This window comes from Heliangelus exortis, chromosome 9 (genome assembly GCF_036169615.1).
Source record: "Heliangelus exortis chromosome 9, bHelExo1.hap1, whole genome shotgun sequence".
NCBI classification, from domain to species: Eukaryota; Metazoa; Chordata; class Aves; order Apodiformes; family Trochilidae; genus Heliangelus; species Heliangelus exortis.
Window position 1 is genome coordinate 1,604,436 of NC_092430.1, and position 19,601 is coordinate 1,624,036.

General features: G+C 51.5%; 1 protein-coding gene across 1 annotated transcript in view; it reads right to left on the reverse strand.

The window, feature by feature from the left end:
- Positions 1–9,757: 9,757 nt before the first annotated feature.
- Positions 9,758–19,601, reverse strand: part of UBE2G2 (ubiquitin conjugating enzyme E2 G2) — a 14,954-nt gene continuing 5,110 nt past the window's right edge. Inside the window, exons 4-6 of the mRNA XM_071751605.1 lie at positions 14,550–14,668; positions 13,297–13,437; positions 9,758–11,723 (exon numbers count right to left, since the gene is read on the reverse strand). Coding sequence (XP_071607706.1) covers positions 11,611–11,723; positions 13,297–13,437; positions 14,550–14,668 — 373 coding nt within the window. The 3' untranslated portion in view covers positions 9,758–11,610. The remainder of the gene's footprint in view (positions 11,724–13,296; positions 13,438–14,549; positions 14,669–19,601) is intronic.

The window sequence follows — 19,601 nt, forward strand, 5'->3', positions numbered from 1 at the left end:
CTTCCCCATCCCCATTCCTATCCCTATCCCCATCCCCATCCCCATCCCCATCCCCCTGCCCATCCCCACCCCCCTGCCCACCCCCATCCCCATCCCCCTGCCCATCCCCATCCCCATCCTCATCCCCATCCCTATCCTCATCCCCATCCCCATCCTCATCCCCATCCCTATCCTCATCCCCATCCCCATCCCCATCCCCATCCTCATCCCCATCCCCATCCCCATGCCCATCCCCATCCCCTTCCTGTGAGGCAAGAACCAGGACAGAAAGCAAGTTGCTGGGAAGAAACACCAAAAAATGATGTTGTAAAGCAGGGGGTTGGGCAGCCAGGAGCTGCCAGACCCACAGACATCATCATCCTTCACCCTTTGTCTGCCCCAAACCCACCACACTGCGACCCAGAGGGTGCAGCCCGTGGGGTGCAGGCACACAGGAGAGTGGAGCATCCTGCATCTGGGTCCCAAATCCTGAGAGGAGCTGCTAGCAGAGCCCAGATGCTGTCAGTTCCAGAGTCCAACACCCTGGAGGGAAGCTGCGGGCATGTCTGGGGATGCTCTGAGCTGAGCAGAGCTGTCTGGAGCTCTGCCTCCCCACACAGCCTCTCCTGGGGCATCCCCTAAAATTAGGGCTCTACTGGGACAATCTTAGGCAGAGTTTAAGCTCTCTCCAGGGAGAGCTGTAGAGGCAAGAACCCTCCCAAGGGGCCAATTTTGGGAAGTCTCCTGTTGACACCAGCCCCAGCTCTGCAAGGCTCTGGGCAGCTCCTGTGACTCTTCTTGAGGAGGGAGAAAAAGTTGTGGTGGGGAGGGAGAAAAATCCTGGTGGGGAGGGCCCCTGGGGCAGCTGGTTTGTCCCCAGGGGATGCAGCAGCCTCTGAGAGCCAAAAAAATCAATCCCTGCAGACATCTCCAGACCCAAGGACACCGTGGCAGGTTTTCTCTTGCAGAAAGAGGGGGACCCAGAGAATCCCAGGCAGGAAATGAGCACGGAGGAGGCACCAGGCAGAGCTCAGCACCAGGGGCTCGGGATGTTTCACAGCCAGGCAGTAAATGAAGAAGGATGGCCCTGCAGCTGGTGTCCTGGTGAGGACAGGGATATTGCAGATCCTCAAGGATTTTCTCTATCCTTGGGCATGGCAGAAGCTGGTGGAGCAGCTTGGGCAGGGCCCAGCACTCTTCCCACTTCCCAGAAGGATCTACCCGTGGAACCGAGCTGTAACGTGGAATAAGGACAGGGGCTCCTTGCTGCCTGGTGTCACTTGGGGCCCAGGACCTGTTCTGCATCCCAACAACAGTAGGAAGTGGTCTGCAAAATTGTTCCTAAACACACACACACCCGTGCATTCCTCTGTGCACAAGCAAGAGGATGAAACACAAAGAGACAAACAGCAAGACGTTTGCCTCATTCACATGGGTTGTAAATAAAACCATGTGGCAGCTCTGAACAAAATGATCCTTGGACTCCCACCAAAAAGGTTTGGCCATCCCTGGGTTAGAAAAGGTTGAGAAACCCATCTGTAGACAACTACATTTCCAGCAGAGCTTCTGTGGGGAGGGCAGTGCAAGGAGGGCACCAGGGACAGGCTGGCCCCTGCACCCAGGGGAACACTCCTGCTCTTCCAAGGCTGTAACTCATCCCTTATTATTTGCAGACACAGTCGTGTTTCAGGCCTTGTTATATCCTGTTCATTTAAGTCTTTATTCCTGACATCTGCAAGTTTTCTTCCCCTAAACACAGCACGGATAGAGGTCGTGGCAATCCTGTGAGCAAGCAGGGGAGCTGGGGGTGGGTGATGAGCACACAGAGCTGGGGCAGCATCAGCCTTTTGGGGTCAGTCAGGAAGGGCTCAATGGGGGAAAATTGTTCTCCAAGCAACACCCCAAATGGCAAATGGAGAGATGAGGTTGGGAACAACACCTTCCCTGGGATGGGGGGATGAAGAAGGACCATCCCCATCAGTTCCCGAGCTTCCTCCCTCATCTGCCCTTTCTTCAAGGCTGAAAATCTTCCCCCCTGCTTCCTGGAGCTACTTCAGCTCCCCAGGCCCAACTCACCAACATAAACTGGAGTCCCTGCAAGGAATCTCCACACCAGGAAACCTGTCAGCAGCCTCCAAGAAGTGCAAATGCCTTTAAATCCGTTGCTGCTCGAAAATTTAATTCCCAGAAGCTTTTGGAGAGGTTCTGCCAGGAAAAGTTTTGTGGAAGGATCGGGAGGATTGCAAAAGGCCCTGTTTATAGGAAAGCCACCAAAAAAAAAAAAAAAAAAAAAAGCAAGCCATAAAGCTGCCCCGTTGCTGCAAGTGCTGCTGCTGCCAGCTTCCCAGGAGCGTTGCTGCCTTCGGGAGCTCTCCCTGCTGGGCACTGGGGAACCACCAGCATCGTTCACATCCCAGAGCCTTTCCCTGCTCACACACACACCCCACCAGCTTCCCCAGCCCTCCCAGTCCCAGGCCTCTGGGGACGGAAGGAAGGAAGGAGCAGGGGGCTGCCAGCCTGGCAGGAATCCCCTGGCTTTGGGCAGAGGTTGCAGCGTGCAGGTCCCTTCCCAGGCAGCTGGGAGGGAGCCAAGGAGCCTGTCCTGCATTTGGAGGACACATGGCAGCCTTAGCTGGCAGGCTTTGAAAGAGCTCCAGAAGGCAGCCACTGAACTTTTGCCAGCAGAAGCAAAAAGCCAGGCTTCAGGGCTGCTCCTGCAGCAGAGCTGCTGAGGATGGGCCCAGGCAGCACCCAGCAGGGACATCTCCCCTGCAGGTGACAAACAGCACTGTACTGCTGCCTGGCCCCTGGGGGGCAAAGGCTTTTTCCCTTTCTGCCACCTCTCCCCAGTGCACCCACCCCTCTTTTGGCCACCTCCCCACAGCTGTGGGATCCTCTGCAATCCCCACTTCCCAGCAAGCTGGCTCCATACGGATGGAGGGCACGGAGGCCAAGCAGCATGCCAGCCATGGAATGGGTGCTGCAGGTAATTTCTGTGGCTCCCACATCTGCAGGAAAGCAGAAGAGCAGCAGGGGGGCTGAAGTACCACTCGGTGGTGGTGCCAGAGACTCAGGAGCCCTGCCTGGATCCCCCGTTCCATCTGCCATGTGAAAGCCCCACTTGGCTCTCTGCAAAGGGACTAAACGAGAGTTCCTAAGGCCAAGAGGAAGGAGCCAATGTTCCCATTCCACACTTAACTGCTGGAAAGCCCCCGGCTGCCCGTGCCCACCTCATCCTCCTTCCAGCTCCGTGCTGCTTCAGCGCCAGCACTTGCCCAGGGTTTTGGAAGGGGGAGAAGGGGGAAAGAGGAACATTTTGCCAGTGTCTGAGCTCTCCTCCCCCAGGAGCAGCAGGTCAGCAGCCTGAGGGCTCTGCCTGGGGGGCTGCAGGCGGGAAGGTTTGGCCAAGCACAATGCCAGGTGTCTGTCAGCAGCAGAGGGTGACACCCCAGCTCTGGGATGGGGACAGCACTGCCCACGCAGGGAGGAATCTCCCCTGTGGGAAACCCTGGGTCTGGGCAGGGAGCACAGGCTCCAGCTCACAGCAGGGAGATGGTGAGTGGCAGGGAAAGCCACGATGGGGCAGCGTGGTGGGGACTTGTCTCCACGTGGGACAGAAAAAGGGGATACAGGACGCTGCTTGGACCAGAAACCAACCCAGGGCTCCCTGGTTAGGGCCCGGCCGGCACCCTCTCCCCCAGCTGAAGGTCATACAAGGGGTGGGCATCACAAACCCCTCTGCTGCTCAGATTCCCTGCCTGCACTCAGGGCTCCCCTCCTGCCTGCAGCCGGGGAATGAGACTTCAGCAGCTTCAGCCCCGCAGCTCTCAGGGCAGCCCTGGCCTCTCGGGAGGGAGGAGAGCCAGGGGCCGGTTTTACAGCCTGCCCGGGCAGCCATGAGGAGCTGGGACGGTGTCAGGGTGGCTGCTCCGAGCTGAGGAGGAGCTGGGGGGCAGCAGGGCAGGGGGTGCAGCCCTCAGGTGCCGGGGGGAGGGGGGGGTTGCAGGCAGCCACGTTCCCCCTGCCCGCCTGCCCGCAGCGAGCGCGGCTCCATCTCCCCCCGCATCCGGGGAGGGAAGGGAACAAAGGCTGAGAACAATTCCTATTGTTTACCGAGCCTTTCTTTGGGCCGGTTTCTCCAGCACCGTGCTGCTGCCCAGCCCCATCTCCGGGTGCCTGTCCCCCAGCCGTGAGGGGCTGGTCCCACGGGCACGGAGGGAGATGCCTTGGGCAGCCTTGGCAGCTCCTCTCCTGATCCCCAGCACCACGGGGCATCCCCCGCCCGGATCTCCCTGGTGCCTGAAGAATCCACCCACCACCAAAGCAGGATTCCCTGAGAGGTGTGATCCCCCCAGGGACACAGCCCGTGGGACACAGCCCATGGGGACATGATCCCCCCCAAAGGACACAGCCCATGGGGACATGATCCCCCCAAAGGACACAGCCCATGGGACACAGCCCATGGGGACATGATCCCCCCAAAGGACACAGCCCATGGGGACACAGCCCATGGGGACATGACCCCCCAAAGGACACAGCCCATGGGGACATGATCCACCAAAGGACACAGCCCATGGGGACATGATCCACCAAAAGACACAGCCCATGGGGACATAACCCCCCAAAGGACACAGCCCATGGGGACATGATCCTCCCAAAGGACACAGCCCATGGGACACATGATCCCCCCAAAGGACACAGCCCATGGGGGACATGATCCCCCCAGAGGACACAGCCCATGGGGACATGATCCCCCAAAGGACACAGCCCATGGGGACATGACCCCCCAAAGGACACAGCCCATGGGGCACAGCCCATGGGGACATGATCCCCCCAAAGGACACAGCCCATGGGACACAGCCCATGGGACACATCCCCCCAGGACAGGACTCCCTGAAGGACATAACCACCAAGGTGCTATCCCCATGGTGGGGAAGAGCTGATCCCAGCCCATGGCTCAAAGGGATAGGGAAGGGCTATCCAAGGAAACCTGGCTCCCCCTCCCCTTGCCCAGCCCCTGCAGTGCCCCTGGGGAGGAGAGCAGCCTTTGGGGACAGGGGGACATGCAGTGGGGCTGTGCACCCCTTGGCTGCCCCTGAGCAGCCCAGCACTCTGAGGCTGCTCCCGATTGCTCTCTGCATGAGCAGGGAAGGATTGGGGCCAGGAGGGACAGGGATGGGTGGCAGCAGGGAATGCTGGAGGAGAGGGAGCTGCTCAGCGTGTGGCATCACCCCAGACTGCTGGGTCTCACCCTGGGTGTCCTCTGGAGGGTGTCTACAGAAGATACTGGACAGAGGAGGAGGAATTAAACCTTGTTTGAGGGGGGTTGTAAATAATTGGTAAGATAAATCAGATGGATGCCCTGACCTGCTACTGAGCCAGTGTCAAAAGGATGGAGTGGAGGCTGAGGGCCATCGAATGCTAAAGGTGAGGCTGGATGGGGACAGTTTGGACAAGTGGCTTCAGCAACAGGACTGATGTTTTCATAAACCCAATTTTAAGGAGGTTCTCAGCACCCCCAGCAAGGCCATGTCCAGGCTCCAGCTCAGAGCAGGATCTGGCCAAGGACAAAACTCAATTTTTGCTGCTGCTCCAGCCAAAGTGCACTTGAAACTAGCCTGGCATCCCTCCTGCAGGGCAGGCAGGGCTGCTGGGAGGTGAGCTGAGGGCACTGCCAGCCTGAGTGGCCAGGCAGAGGCAGGCAGGGATGCTGGGGGAGCAGCACACCCAACCCCGTGGTGGGCAGGCTCAGCAAAGCAACCCCAGTTCACCCAGCACCACCACACCAGCCCAAATTGGGGTGCAATTTGCCAAATCGTTTTGGCACGGAAAAACCTGTTTTGGGGTAAAACTGGCAACCTGCTGGTGGGTGGTGGAGCCTCCCCGTGCTGGGCCCAGCATCCAAGGGCGTGGGTGCCTCCCACCCCCCCAGCGTGTTGCATCCTGCACCTCTGCTGCTTTGAACCCACCTGACACAGCACCCTGCAGCCCCCAGAGTGGGTGCCTTCACCCTGGCTCCCCAGCCCTGCCCCAGGACACCCCTCACAGCCCCTCCATGGCTGACCCAGCTCCTCATCCCCCCAAGTGTCCCCAGAGAGCAGGGTCCTGGCAGGCCAGGGCTGGCTGCTGTCCCACAGCCACCAGACACAGAGGGAGGGGATTGGGCTCATTGTCTCATCTCCCCCCTCCTCCTCCACACCCTCCAGAGGTGACATGACCAGGCAGACACCCTCACATACACACTGCTAAACACCCCAGCAGCTCCCCTGTAATCACAACCCACCCTCTGGATCATTACATTAATTATACATTAACCTACCCCTCATCTCAGCCACCCCTAAGTCAGAGCTCAGGTGTTTGGGGTGGGGTGGGGGGGTTGAGAGTCATTTTCCAAAGCCACCTGGTTCTCCTTTTTTTTTCTGGGAGAGGTTGAAGGGTCTGGCAGACTGCTGGCAGGAGAGGGAAGGGGCTGGAGTCCCCATCCTTCCTGGGGAAGGATGTGACAGCCCTGGGGATGTGGTGCTGAGGGACACGGGGCAGTGGTGGCCTTGGCAGGTGGAGCTGATGACCTTAAAGGTCCTTCCCAACCACAACAACGTTGATTCTGTGATCAGGGGTGAGATTTTCTTCTCCCCCTGGGTCAGGGGAAGGTAACCAGTGCTGCTGCTTCCCTGGGGAAGTGCAGGGATCTCCCCTGCTCATGCCCTGGCTCAGTGACACACACACACCACGGGGCAGGGGAGGCTGCTGCTCCAAGCCCCTTTCTGGAGTTTCCTCCCCCAAAGCCACCCATCCCAGCCAAATCTCAGCAGAGCAGGCCCTGGGGAGAGGCATTCCAGGGCTGTGCTGGCAGAGGGAGTGGTTCTCATTTCAGTTCTCAGAGCAGCAAAACATCCTCAGCCAGACACAGCCTTCAGGAGGAAATCAGCAGCTTTCCCCATTTCATCTCGAAGGCAACACACCAGGTTCCAGTCATGCTACAGCTCCAGCCAAAAAAAAAAAAAAAAACCAAACAAAAAAACCCAAAAAACAAACCAAACCAACCAAAAAAAAAAAAAAAAAAAAAAGCTGGAAAGAAGCCTGGGGCTGGCTCTGCCCCCAAGCTGAAGCTATTTCATGTGGCTCCAATACCTCTTGCCTGGCAGCTTGTACTTTCAAAGAACCACTTGCATGCAGGCAGGCACACAAAATACAATTAATGGATGTCTTGCATCCCACTGTGTGTGTTCTGACACAGCCCCATTTACCAAGGGAAAAAAAAAAGGAGCGTGTGTGTGGATGTATGTACACACAAAGGCTTTAAAGAGGACGTTGCTTGCATTTCTAACAGCTTTGTAAGGGTTTTGGTTTAGGTGCCTTTTTAGACATAAAAGCCTTAAAGCAAATATAATCCAGAAAAAGGGTTGTTTGGTTTTATTTTTTTTTTTTAATCTTTCATACTTCATCTGCATGCCTAACACCTGTAGGAGCTCTGACACTCCCCAGGGAACATGTTTTTGTAGCAACCTATTTCAGGCTGAAAAAAGGCAACTGCTCAAAACCCATTGCTGGTGGCTAACATGACACCAGCACTCCTCACAAAGGGCAGATGAAGCCTTTCAGGGAAGGCTGGCACGGGCTCTCCAGCCTTTCATCCTCAGGTATTCCCCAGCTGCAGCAAGCTGCCTGCCTGGGGAAAGCCTCTGAGGACAAGGGGGGCAGAGGAAGCCCCCAGCTCCAGGAGGGGCTGTGAGATGAACCCTGGTGCTGCTCAGTTTCTTACCAAAGGATGATGATGTTTGCTTCCCCGCGAGTAAAACCAACAGGGAGCCCGGGATGCAAAGGGTGGTGCCAAGTGTTGGACAGAAGGTTTCTTGGTGGCTTCACAGCAAGCCAGGGGGATTTCTGCTGACATTTTGTCACCTGCAGGACTGCCTGGTGGCTGTGGTCACTGGGTGGCTTCACACCCCCCGAGTCAGCAAGCCTGCTGCAGGCCAGCAACTTGGCAAGAAATGATTTTATGGCCCAGCAACAGAGGATGATGATGTTTGCTTCCCCGGGAGTAAAACCAACAGGGAGCCCGGGATGCAAAGGGTGGTGCCAAGTCTGAGCACTCGTGTTGGACAGAAGGTTTCTTGGTGGCTTCACAGCAAGCCAGGGGTTGGTCCTCTGAGGGGGATTTCTGCTGACATTTTGTCACCTGCAGGACTGCCTGGTGGCTGTGGTCACTGGGTGGCTTCACACCCCCGAGTCAGCAAGCCTGCTGCAGGCCAGCAACTCGGCAAGAAATGATTTTATGGCCCAGCAACAGAGATGGGGGTGCTGCAGAAATTCTCAGCAGGAACTGGGACACTTAACTGGTCTTCTCAAAGCCAAGTGTAGTACCAGCAGCAGATTTGGAATGATCTATTAACCCTGCTGCCAAAGCAGCACCTCCCGAGGCCATCTACGTGGGCCATAACCAGAAGAAAGAATCATAGAATCCTAGAATCCTAGGGGTTGGAAGGGACCTCAAAGATCATCTAGTCCAACCCCCCCTGCCAGAGCAGGGCCCCCTAGAGTACATCCCCTAGGAACGTGTCCAGGTGGGTTTTGAATGTCTCCAGTGAAGGAGACTCCACAACCCCCCTGGGCAGCCTGTTCCAGGGCTCCGTCACCCTTACAGTAAAAAAATTTTTTCTGATATTCAACTTGAACCTCCTATGCTCCAATTTACACCCATTACCCCTTGTCCTATCACTGGTCACCACTGAGAAAAGCCTAACTCCATCTCCCTGACACTCACCCCTTACATATTTGAAAACATTGATGAGGTCACCCCTCAGTCTCCTTTTCTCCAAACTAAAGAGCCCCAGCTCCCTCAGCCTTTCCTCATAAGGGAGATGTTCCACTCCCTTAATCATCTCAGTAGCTCTGCGCTGGACTCTTTCAAGCACTTCCCTGTCCTTCTTGAACTGAGGGGCCCAGAACTGGACACAATACTCCAGGTGTGGCCTCACCAATGCAGAATAGAGGGGGAGGAGAACCTCTCTTGACCTACTAACCACCCCCTTTCTAATGCACCCCAGGATGCCATTGGCCTTCTTGGCCACAAGGGCACATTGCTGGCTCATGGGCATCTTCTTGTCTACCAGGACCCCCAGGTCTCTTTCACCTCCACTGCTCTCCAGCAGCTCAGCCCCCAACCTATACTGGGACATCGTGTTGTTCTTCCCCAAATGCAAAACTCTACACTTCCCCTTGTTGAATTTCATCATGTTTCTCCCTGCCCAACTCTCCAGCCTGTCTAAGTCTCTCTGAATGGCAGCACAGCCTTCTGGTGTGTCAGGCACTCCTCCCAGCTCAGTGTCATCAGCAAACTTGCTGAGGGTACATTCTATACCCTCATCCAAGTCGTTGATGAAGATATTGAACAACACCGGTCCCAGTACCGACCCCTGAGGGACTCCACAGGTCACACACCTCCAACCAGATTCTGCCCCATTGACTACAACTCTCTGACTCCTTCCTTTCAACCAGTTCCTGATCCACCTCACTACCTGATCACCAAACCCATACTTGATCAACTTATCTACACCTGCTGGCTGCCAGATTTTTATAGTTTTCTTTGGATGACTGAGTCACTGCCACCACCAGACACAAGCCACACGTCTGCTGTGCCCAAGCAACTGGCTCAACTCTCCCAGTCCTCTAAAGGTTTATTCCCTCCTTGGAATAAACCATCACACTCCTTAGGACCAAGTCAGAATCAGGCTCCCTCAACCAGTTCTTCCCCATATAAAACACCCACTGCAACACATTTCCATACACCTGTGAAAGGAGAAAATAAATCACTTTATTTGCAGCATACAGACTAAACCCCACCACAAAGATACCGAGTGAGTACACACGAAGAAAACACTCTGCCCTTAAAACCCCCTCGTTTTTGCCATCTCTGCTGAATCCAGTGGTGCTCACAGCTCTCCAGTGTGCTCAAGAGCAGCTGCAGAACTCCCAGGAGCAGCACTCCATCTACAAGGATTTAACAAACACTCCCAGTTCGTTCAGAATCCCTACGTTTTCCTGCATGCCTGGAAATACTACTTAGATACAACACTGTGTCCTCATCCCTGCTCCCAGAAGGTGCCAGATGTCCCCCTCCCACCCTCACACCAACCCCAGGGTTACTTGCAGAAGGAGATCAAGCCAGCAAGCTGTAGCAACCCCATCTCTTCAGAGGGGCAGAAGGAAGGCAGACTGCAACCTGCAGCCCCTGAAGCTGCAGCACAGCCAGCAGGACAAACACTGACAGGTTGGACACATGTGCATGCAAAGCTTCCTCCAAGGGGCAATTCCTTCCACATCACAGGCTTTTCACAGGCAAAACAACACCACCACCAACAACAAAATAAGCCCTTCTCAAATTGAAAAGCTGCCAGCAAGGTTTGCTCCCCTGTGCTAACCATGGGCATTGTTATTGCTTGTTGTAAACTGGAGAAGCTCAGGACCTGCACAAGAGCTCAGTCTGCAGAGCACAAGGTGGCCCTGAAGCAGCTGGACAAAGTGCTCACTGCAGATGGTGTTCCCTGCCCTGGCTCCAGTGGCCTGTAGCTCTGAACATCTCATTTTAAATAAAAAAAAAAAAAAAAGAGTCATCAGCACAAAGAAATGGGACTTGCACAAAACTGATCACCTTGATCTTTGCTCGTTCACCTGTGAACCAGGTGAGCTGGGCTGCAATGGCAAGGCCAGCAGTGCCTAATCCTCTCCAGATCCACAGCAACAGCTGAGGAGCTGATGTTCTTGCAGAGATGATTTTACAGGCCCAGTGGAGCAGACACACTCTCAGTGGATTTTCAGGGTGCCACTGAGCTGCCTTGTCCTCGGTGACCCTACCCAAGGTGTTTAAAAGAATCCAGTCTTCACATCTTGCACCTCTCACTGGATGCAAAGTTTGCACCTGAGAGTCTTTTAAGAAGTGATAATAATGCTGCTCTTGGGATTCCTTCCAAGCAAACACTGACAAAGGCTCAGCAGACACTCAGGGTCACGTGGGAACACCAGCCCACTCGAGATCCCCAGCCAGCCACTGGGAACTACTCCCAAAATCTCCTCAGAAGTTAAATGTTGCACAATCACTTTCTTTCCTAACTGACCAGAGCCTTTTTTCATGGCTACCTAAACTGCAAGTGCTGTCCTAAACTTAGCCTGTAGCATAAAACTGATTATTTCCTGCCTAATGGTGCTCCAGCTGCAATATTACCTAACAAAACCAAAACTAATTCTTCCAGCAGGCAATCCAAACCAGTTCTGTTCTCAAACAGCTGATTGGCAAAGTTGGGCTGCAGATTGCAAAGTCTCCAAGCTTTTGATACCATGAACTGAGGTAGCAACAAGCAGCCTCTGAGACAGCAGTGTCTCACTATTTTTCCCTGGTATTAAATCCCTTTTCAATGCAATTTAATAAGCAGAAGCTTTAATAACTAGAGGCTTCTCTGGAGCAGTGAAAGAAGAAGAAAAAAAAAAACCAAACAAAAAGATGGTAAATAAATAATGAATGATGAGAAGAACTTAGGCCAACGTTTTGCAACATTCTCCTTTTTGGTACCAGCACTGAGCACTGCTCGTTTTCAGGTGGAGAGAGATACAAAACAACTCAGTCTCTTTGAGAGCTTAAAGTCCAAGTGACTTCTGCACAATCTGCTTGGCAATTTTGTTAAATTGTTCTCTGTCTTCCCGCCACATCTTGGAGGCATCTACATTGGCTCCACTCTCATCATTTGGCTCTGAAATGAGAAAAAACTGAAAGATAAGTTCCCTTCCCAAGCAAGGGAACAAAAAGCTCTCACTTTTTCAAGAACATCTCCATGGTGCCACTTCCCTCTGGCTCTGGTGCAGTTCTCCTGCTTGATGCTACAGAAACACTGCTGAAGAAAATCCAGCACCAGCTCCTGGATTCCCAAATGGTTCTGATTTACCTGATTTTTAACAAAATATCACAGCAAGGTTGAGATCAGGCAAGAAACAAGTGGCAGAGGAGCAAAACTCCAGCAGCTGAGCCCTGCATGCAGAGCAATGTGGTACAGCAGCACCAGAGGTTTTAAAACCACACACACAGCTCCCTGAAAAATGGCTTTTTTTTTCTGTTCTGCAGCTTCACAGACAAAAAACCCCTCCTGACCAGGCTCTGTCACTCTTTGGGATGTCTTGTTCTACTAAAAACCAACCCAACCCAAACCCCCCAAGAAAACCCATGGAACACTTTGGTTTGTTCTACTAAAAAACAACCCAAACCCCCCAAGAAAACCCATGGAACACTTTGGTTTGTTCTACTAAAAAACAACCCAAAACCCCAAGAAAACCCATGGAACGCTTTGGTTTGTTCTACTAAAAAACAACCCAAACCCCCCAAGAAAACCCATGGAACACTTTGGTTTGTTCTACTAAAAACCAACCCAAACCCCCCAAGAAAACCCACGGAATGCTTTGGTTTCTTCAACATCTTTCACCTGCAGATTTCAGAGCACTTTACAAAGCAGATGAAGCACCTCCTGTTGTACAGAGACAGGGCATTTATCAGCTTCAGAGGCAGCACACAGCAGGACAACTGTCCCAGGATCTCAGAAGTCACTAAGACAGGACGTGTACCCATTCTCCTTCACACCCCAGTCCCAAACTCACCAGCTCATGATGGACACCTTGGGCTCAAGCCTTTCTCAACATTAAAAGCCAGGGGGTGTGCAGCTCACCCTGTCTGGTAGAGGTTGGGGCAGAGCCAGAGCTGAGAGGCAGCCTAAAAGAGGCTGACCCCAGATGTTTTAGAGCAGTTCCTCCAAAAGCCATGGGAGAAGAGGAGGGACCAGGAGGCAAAGGGTAAAGCTGCACCACAACCCAATTTCTGGGAGGCAGTGGGAAGTCCAGTGAGGCTGCAGAGCTTCCCAGCAGCAGGTTACTGTTCTGAAGTTCAAATGGTCCCACGGAACCAACCTCTGGCTTGTTCTTTGAATCCAAAGCCTCTAAAGAGTTTTAAACCTTTAAACACTCAAAACCTACCCCAAGGGATGCTCTGCCCTTCTCAGGCAGCTCAGTGACTCCGTGGGGCCATCCTGGCAAATACAAAAGATGGTTTTGTGCAGAGCAGTTGCTCACAAAGCTGGAAACCCCTGTTTATTAATCCAGTCGTGTTTTCTTTGAATTATTTTAAGGGAACTTGTTTATTAATATATAAATCCTGGGGTTTTGAGAGCTGTGGTTGCTACTGAGCAGCTTAAAATGTCCTCTGCTCACTTAAGCAGCAGGAAGAAGCTCTATCCAACCCCAGTAACTGTTCCTGAGATAATAAAACAGCAGAGTCCTTACCTGCCAGCATGCTAACAACTGACAAGAGGATCTTTTCCACACTCTGGACAGGACTCCACCTCTCAGCACTGCTCTCATATCCCATGGGATCATCCCCAGGAGCATGAAGAATAGAGATGCAAACTCTTCCATCTGGGTAAACTGCAAAAGAAGCAGAGGGGATTGATTCTTACCCAGTGGAAACACTTGGCCCCTTCAGATCTTTAGCACAAATGAATGCTTGGCCTTGGGTCTCCACATGACTGATGGTAAACTCACTGAAATTTCCTCTCCCAGAGGTAAGAGGGCATGAACTTTGGAAGACAAAAATCTAGCAAAAAATTCCCTTTAAACAAATATTAAGAAACCTGGGTCATCCTTCCCAGCAGAAGCCTGCTGTGGCATCAACAACCAGGGACAGGCTCCCTGGAAAACACCAAGGGATGCAGTCTGGTGGCTGAAGGTAAGGACACAACTCCAAAAAATAACCAGTCCTGCTTTAACTGAAGGGGAAGAGGCACTGAGTGCACACTGGAGTCCTTCACTGGACTGGGACAGGAAAAAGAATTAAGCAAACTTGCTCTGTTGCAAGACTGACTTCAGAACCAGTGCTCAGGGCTGCAAAAGGGGGCTGCAAGTTCTTTACCTGCCCAGTGCTCAAACCTGTCAGCTGTATTTGCTACCTCAGTCACTTCCACTGAAGATTTAATTCAATCTTGTCACCATCAGAACTGTGAAGAAAAGGCCAGCAAGGTCTAATACTCAAACACCTGCAAATGTGGCATCTACTTGGACAGAGCACTCTGCATTTCAGTAACATCAAGAATGATATTAAACCCATGACTCCATGCATTAAAAGCCACATCCAGACACTGGTAAAGCTGAACAAATTTCCACTCACTAAAATAACACCAAGCTCCTTAAATACAAGCTGCACAGCAAGGCTGCTCAGAGTCTGTTATTAATTCCCTAAACCTCACATCAAGCACAGAAGATTTCTCTGCAGAGTAATTAAACACCAGCTACAAGTATTACAAAGGCAGTGAAACTATTGGAATCTTATTGGGACTCTTGATGACCAAAAGGTACAGGAGGAATAATGCCACAAAGTGACCCTAAGACAGAGCTGGGCAGCTGAAAACTCCAAGGGCACACTCGAGGCTGGAGAGAACCAGCCTTGGGAGGGATGCCAGCTCTCCTGTTGCAGGAGGGTTTTTTTGTTTTTTTTTTTGAGCAAGCCACCCCCCAGGATACCCTTCCTGCATCAGACTCACTGTTTGGATGGAACATCTCACAGGTGAACCTCATCTTGGGAGGACTGAGTGGGTAGTCCAGGGGAAAGCTCAGAATGGCAGGGAAAACCCCATACTCGAAGCAGGTGTCTTCAGGACCCCTAGAAACAGATAAAAAGCTACTGACCAGAGCTTGAAATAGGTCTTTCACCCAAATTCTTCCCTGACGAGGCGTTGGAGCTTTAGGTTATCATCATCTTCTCCAGAAAACAAAGAGTTACTACACTCTTACCCCACACCTCAAACTTAAATCCAAATACGGGGCTTGGGAGGGAAGGGGGATATCAAAGCTTGCACACTAAATTACTAGGAAGGTCACAACACTGCTTAATTAGCAGGGTGTGTCTGGATATAATTGGAGTATCTGGCTCCAAGGCACGTTCCAGGATTTGAGTGTCTGCACGTCAGGAAAATGCAGAGGCAGGTGTGGGACTCCTCTGCCTTTGAAGATACTGTTGTGCTGCACGAGGCAGAGATGGCAAATGCTGTAGCTCAAAAATAATTTGTAAAACCTCCAGAGTTTCAAACTGCCAGTATCGAGCACAACCACACGTAAGCACTCAGCACTATCTGATGCAAAAAAAAACCCAACAAAAAAAAACCCAAACCCCCAACACAGCAACGTTTTTGTAAAAATAAAACCAGAGCTCAGGGACCACAGTTGGTGCAACACAACAAGCTTGCTCTGCAGGCTCCAGGCATTTAGTTTGCACTCCCACAAGTGCAGGCAGAGAACAAATGGCTTCACCAGGACACTTGTAGGAAGGTTTCCTTATTGTGTTCATCACCCAGTTCAAAGCTGAGAACATAAAGACAACTATTCTGCCCTTCCCTCCACCAAACTTCCAGAAGGAAGGCGAGCAGAAAAGTTTTAGACCTGATTTATTCAAACCCTGATCAACCATCTGGGAGTTACAACACAAAGATGATTTACCTTGATTGGAAAGATGATGAGACAAGCTTCAGCACTGAAAATCCTAGCCAAGGAAACCTCATGTATTTAGTAAAAAAAACTTCAAGCTACAAGGGTTGTACTGTCTGGGAAATGAGGGTTGGGAATATACTCGTGCCTCCTCCTCCAGATCCACATTCTCCATGCCAGGAAGAACAGAGAAGGTGAAGGACTCCTAACACTTAAGACAGCAACTGGCAACCTACAGGAAAGGAAAACAGAGACCAGGAACACCTGAAGCCCTCAGAGGCTCCCTCTGGGATCCAGAAGCCCTTGCTGGAACACACACACAGGAGCTATGTGATTCAGACCTGAGGATCCACCCTGGCAGCCAAGCTGAGAGAAACGCACCCAGAGCCTGCAAGCAGGAAACCATCCCAATGATTCTGTTCCCTTTGTGGCCTTTTTCCCGAAATTTAGCCAGGATTGGGCTCACATCTGAGAATATAAACTGAATGCATTTTTTTTTTTTTTTTTTTTTTTCACGGAGGTTTTAATTCCAGCTGCATTTTAAAGGCTTATTGTTGAACTTCTAAGGGTCCATCCATGGGTTGAAAAGCTGGTGGGTGTCTTGTGTTCTGTTTGGAAAGCAAAGCCACAGCCTGAAGGGCTCTGCTGTCAAACGTGTTAACCCAACATGCTCCATCCTAGGCCCTGCACTCTGGGAGCAAAATGCTTTTGTTTCAGCCATTCACTGCTGCCAGGATCAACTTCAAAGGAATTATTCAAGTTAATCCAAGACAGCGTTCGCAAACACAAACCACTCAGGAGGCTGAAACCTTCAAACTCAGCAGCACCAGCTCAGTTCAGGAAAAAAAAAAAAAAAAAAAAAAAAAAAAAGCCCATCAGGAGGGACACAGCACAGCACCTCTGGGAATCTCTGCAGAGGAGTTGGTGCAGCTGCAAAGGGCACCACGTGGAAAGCCCCCCCCTTATGTTTTCCTCATGCTGTCAGCTCCTCCGAGCTGCTCTGCCACTCAGGAACAACTCCTGTGACATAAGACACAGCATGGAAAAAAAAAAAAACCCAAAAGAAACTCTGAACTCCATGGCTATTACCTAGGCAAGGGTGTCTGATGGATATCAGGAAGGTGGTGGGTGGGTATCTGCCAGAACAGGAGGGAGAAGCACATGGACAAGGACAATTAATTCTATCATCACAGGCTCCAGTACCTCTGCAAAGGGTTTATTTGGAAAAGGATGCAGAAAAAAAGAGCAAAACCCACAGGCATCAGATGCCAAAATGGGGAATTACACGCCACACAAAAGATGCAAGGCCAATTAGAGACCTAATTACCTTTCTAGGCAGGTTTCTGCTAAGCTGACTTCAATTTATACTGCTTTGTTTTCAAGCCATTTTTAGGATAAGAAGTTTTTAACATCATTATGTCTTTTGGTTTGGTTTGGTTTAGGTTTTTTAGGGGGATAAACTTTAATAGCAACACACACTCCTGTGTTCCAACCAAAGGGGACAAAACCTGGCCTGGAAATTGTTCAATCCTCAATCCCTACACTTGGCTGAGAGCCTGGAGGAGCTGACAGGAGCTGAGCAGCACCTCAGGAACCTCTCTCAGCATGTTGGGTTAATTCCTCAGCCTGAGGGAGTCACCTTGTCCCAGAGACCTGGACCTCAGAAATACCCCAACAACACTGGGAATACAAATTATTCCCAATACTGGGAATACAAATTATTAATACCTTGAAAAATAATGGTGGGGTTTTCTCTCTGAGCCAAGCTCTTGACATCAAGCTCTGCAACACCACTCAGCCCCCCTCTGAGCTGATTATTGGGCCACCTCTTTTCTCTCTTCTGCATCTCTTTTTAAGAATTTATTTCTTTGGCATGACATGAGCCAAAGTAAACTGGAAGAATGGGAAAAAAAGTACTCTGTTCTCTTCATTATTGTGCCACTTGATTACCTCTCACACTTCATCTGTCCAAAAACTTGAAGCCAACTTCAGTTTCCTTGTCTGTGCTTCCTTCACTCTCAGGATCTCAGGCAGCACATTTGAGATTACAAAACATCTGAGCAGATTATCACAGCCAAACACAAACAAGTCATTTAACTTGCTTCCCAAACATGCAAACATTTCTACTACCAGAGTTCTCTAAAGAGATGAAAGTAACCAAACGTGTGTAGGGTAAACAGGTTCCCATTGTCTCACAGCTTCAGAATTTAGCAGAGCTTGAAATCTAATTTAATTATGACACACACACAATACAGAAACCAAAACGAAAGCACCTCCACCTCTCATTTTGTGCTGACAAAGACCTGAAGCTCAACACTCAGCACCTTAAAGGGCTTTCAAGTCTGCAAACAGCTCCTCTGTTGTTTTAAGAATTTGTTATGGGAAACATGAGAAAGAGTATTTTTAGGTAATGAATCAAATCTAGAAGTACTTTCGTGTGTGCCCCATGAAAGGGCTGCTCAGCCACACATTCCTTGCTGAGAGAAAGCACTGACAGGGATGCATTTCATTCCAGAGTCCAAGAAGTGCCAGGTCCTGCACTTTGGCCACAACAACCCCATGGGGAGCTCCAGGCTGGGCACAGAGTGGCAGAAAGGGAGCTGGGAGTCTGGATTGCCAGGAAGCTGAAGAGGAGGCAGCAGTGTGCCCAGGTGGCCAAGAAGGCCAATGGCATCCTGGGCTGGCTCAGGAACAGCGTGGCCAGCAGGTCCAGGGAAGGGATTCTGCCCCTGTGCTCAGCCCTGGGGAGGCCACAGCTTGAGTCCTGTGTCCAGTTCTGGGCCCCTCAGCTCAGGAAGGAGATTGAGGTGCTGGAGCAGGTCCAGAGAAGAGCAAGGAGGCTGTGAAGGGATCCAGCACAAGTCCTGTGAGGTGAGGCTGAGGGAGCTGGGGGTGTTGAGGCTGGAGAAGAGGAGGCTCAGGGGAGACCTCATCACTCTCTCCAACTCCCTGAAAGGAGGTTGGAGCCAGGGGGGGTTGGGCTGATATCAGTGGGACAAGAGGGCATGGACTAAAGAATTTTTTCCTAATATCCAACCTAAACCTCCCCTGGCAGAGCTGAAGCTCTGCCAGGGGAGGTTTAGGTTGGATATTAGGGAAGAATTCTTTGCAGAGAGGGTGATCAGACACTGGAATGGGCTGCCCAGGGAAGGGGTGGATTCTCCATCCCTGGAGATATTTCAAAAGAGCCTGGATGTGGCACTCAGTGCCATGGGCTGGGAACCACGGGGGGAGTGGAGCAAGGGTTGGACTTGGTGAGCTCTGAGGTCCCTTCCAACCCAGCCCATTCTGGGATTCCATGAAATCCTCTGGGATTTCTGGACTCCCAGCCCTGCACAGGTGGCTGAACTGGAACTGGCTACACGACAGGGTGCCCATTTCAGAAGGCTGATACCCATCCCACTTACAGACAGGGAAAGCTCAGGACACTGCAGCCAAAATCTTTGGAGTGAGACAAAAAAAAAAAAAATCCATGGTCAGTCTTCCCTTTTTCCAGAGGACTGAGCTCCCAGGAAGTTTAACCTGTTCCTCACAGGAGAAGCTGCTGCCCATCAGCAGAGGCACCTGCAGCTCCTCACATCAGTCAGCAAACAAGCAGTGGGAATCCCAACCTCCCCTTCCCAAGGCCCAAAATAACCCAGAGGCTTCACCCTTGCCATGAAGTCAGATCTTCTAAGGTGCTGAGCAAGAGGATTTTGTCCTTTCAGGTTAAGTTTTGCTACAAACAACACCAGCTTTCAGTTTGGGAGCTGAGGGGAGAGAGCAGCTTTGTACACAAGTCAAGTGTGTTTGGCTGCACTTAAAACATGAGAAAATCCTGCCCTTTACTTGCAGTTGAGAAATGTCCCAAACTAACTTGGTTTCTTGTCCCAAACCAACCCAAGCAGTTGGTTCCTGCAGATGCAATGGGCACCCAAGGGAGCCCAAGTGACAATTCCTGCTGAATCTGCAGGTTTTCCAATAAAACATTGTATTATGGTGACACCTGCACAAGAAATGATCCCTTAAATCCCAGTGCTGCCTCTGCCACGCTGGTGAAATTCCAAATGTAATTCCCTGTTGGTGTCAGGAAAGCAGCTCCCAGCCAAGGTCCATGTTACACTGCTTTTCCT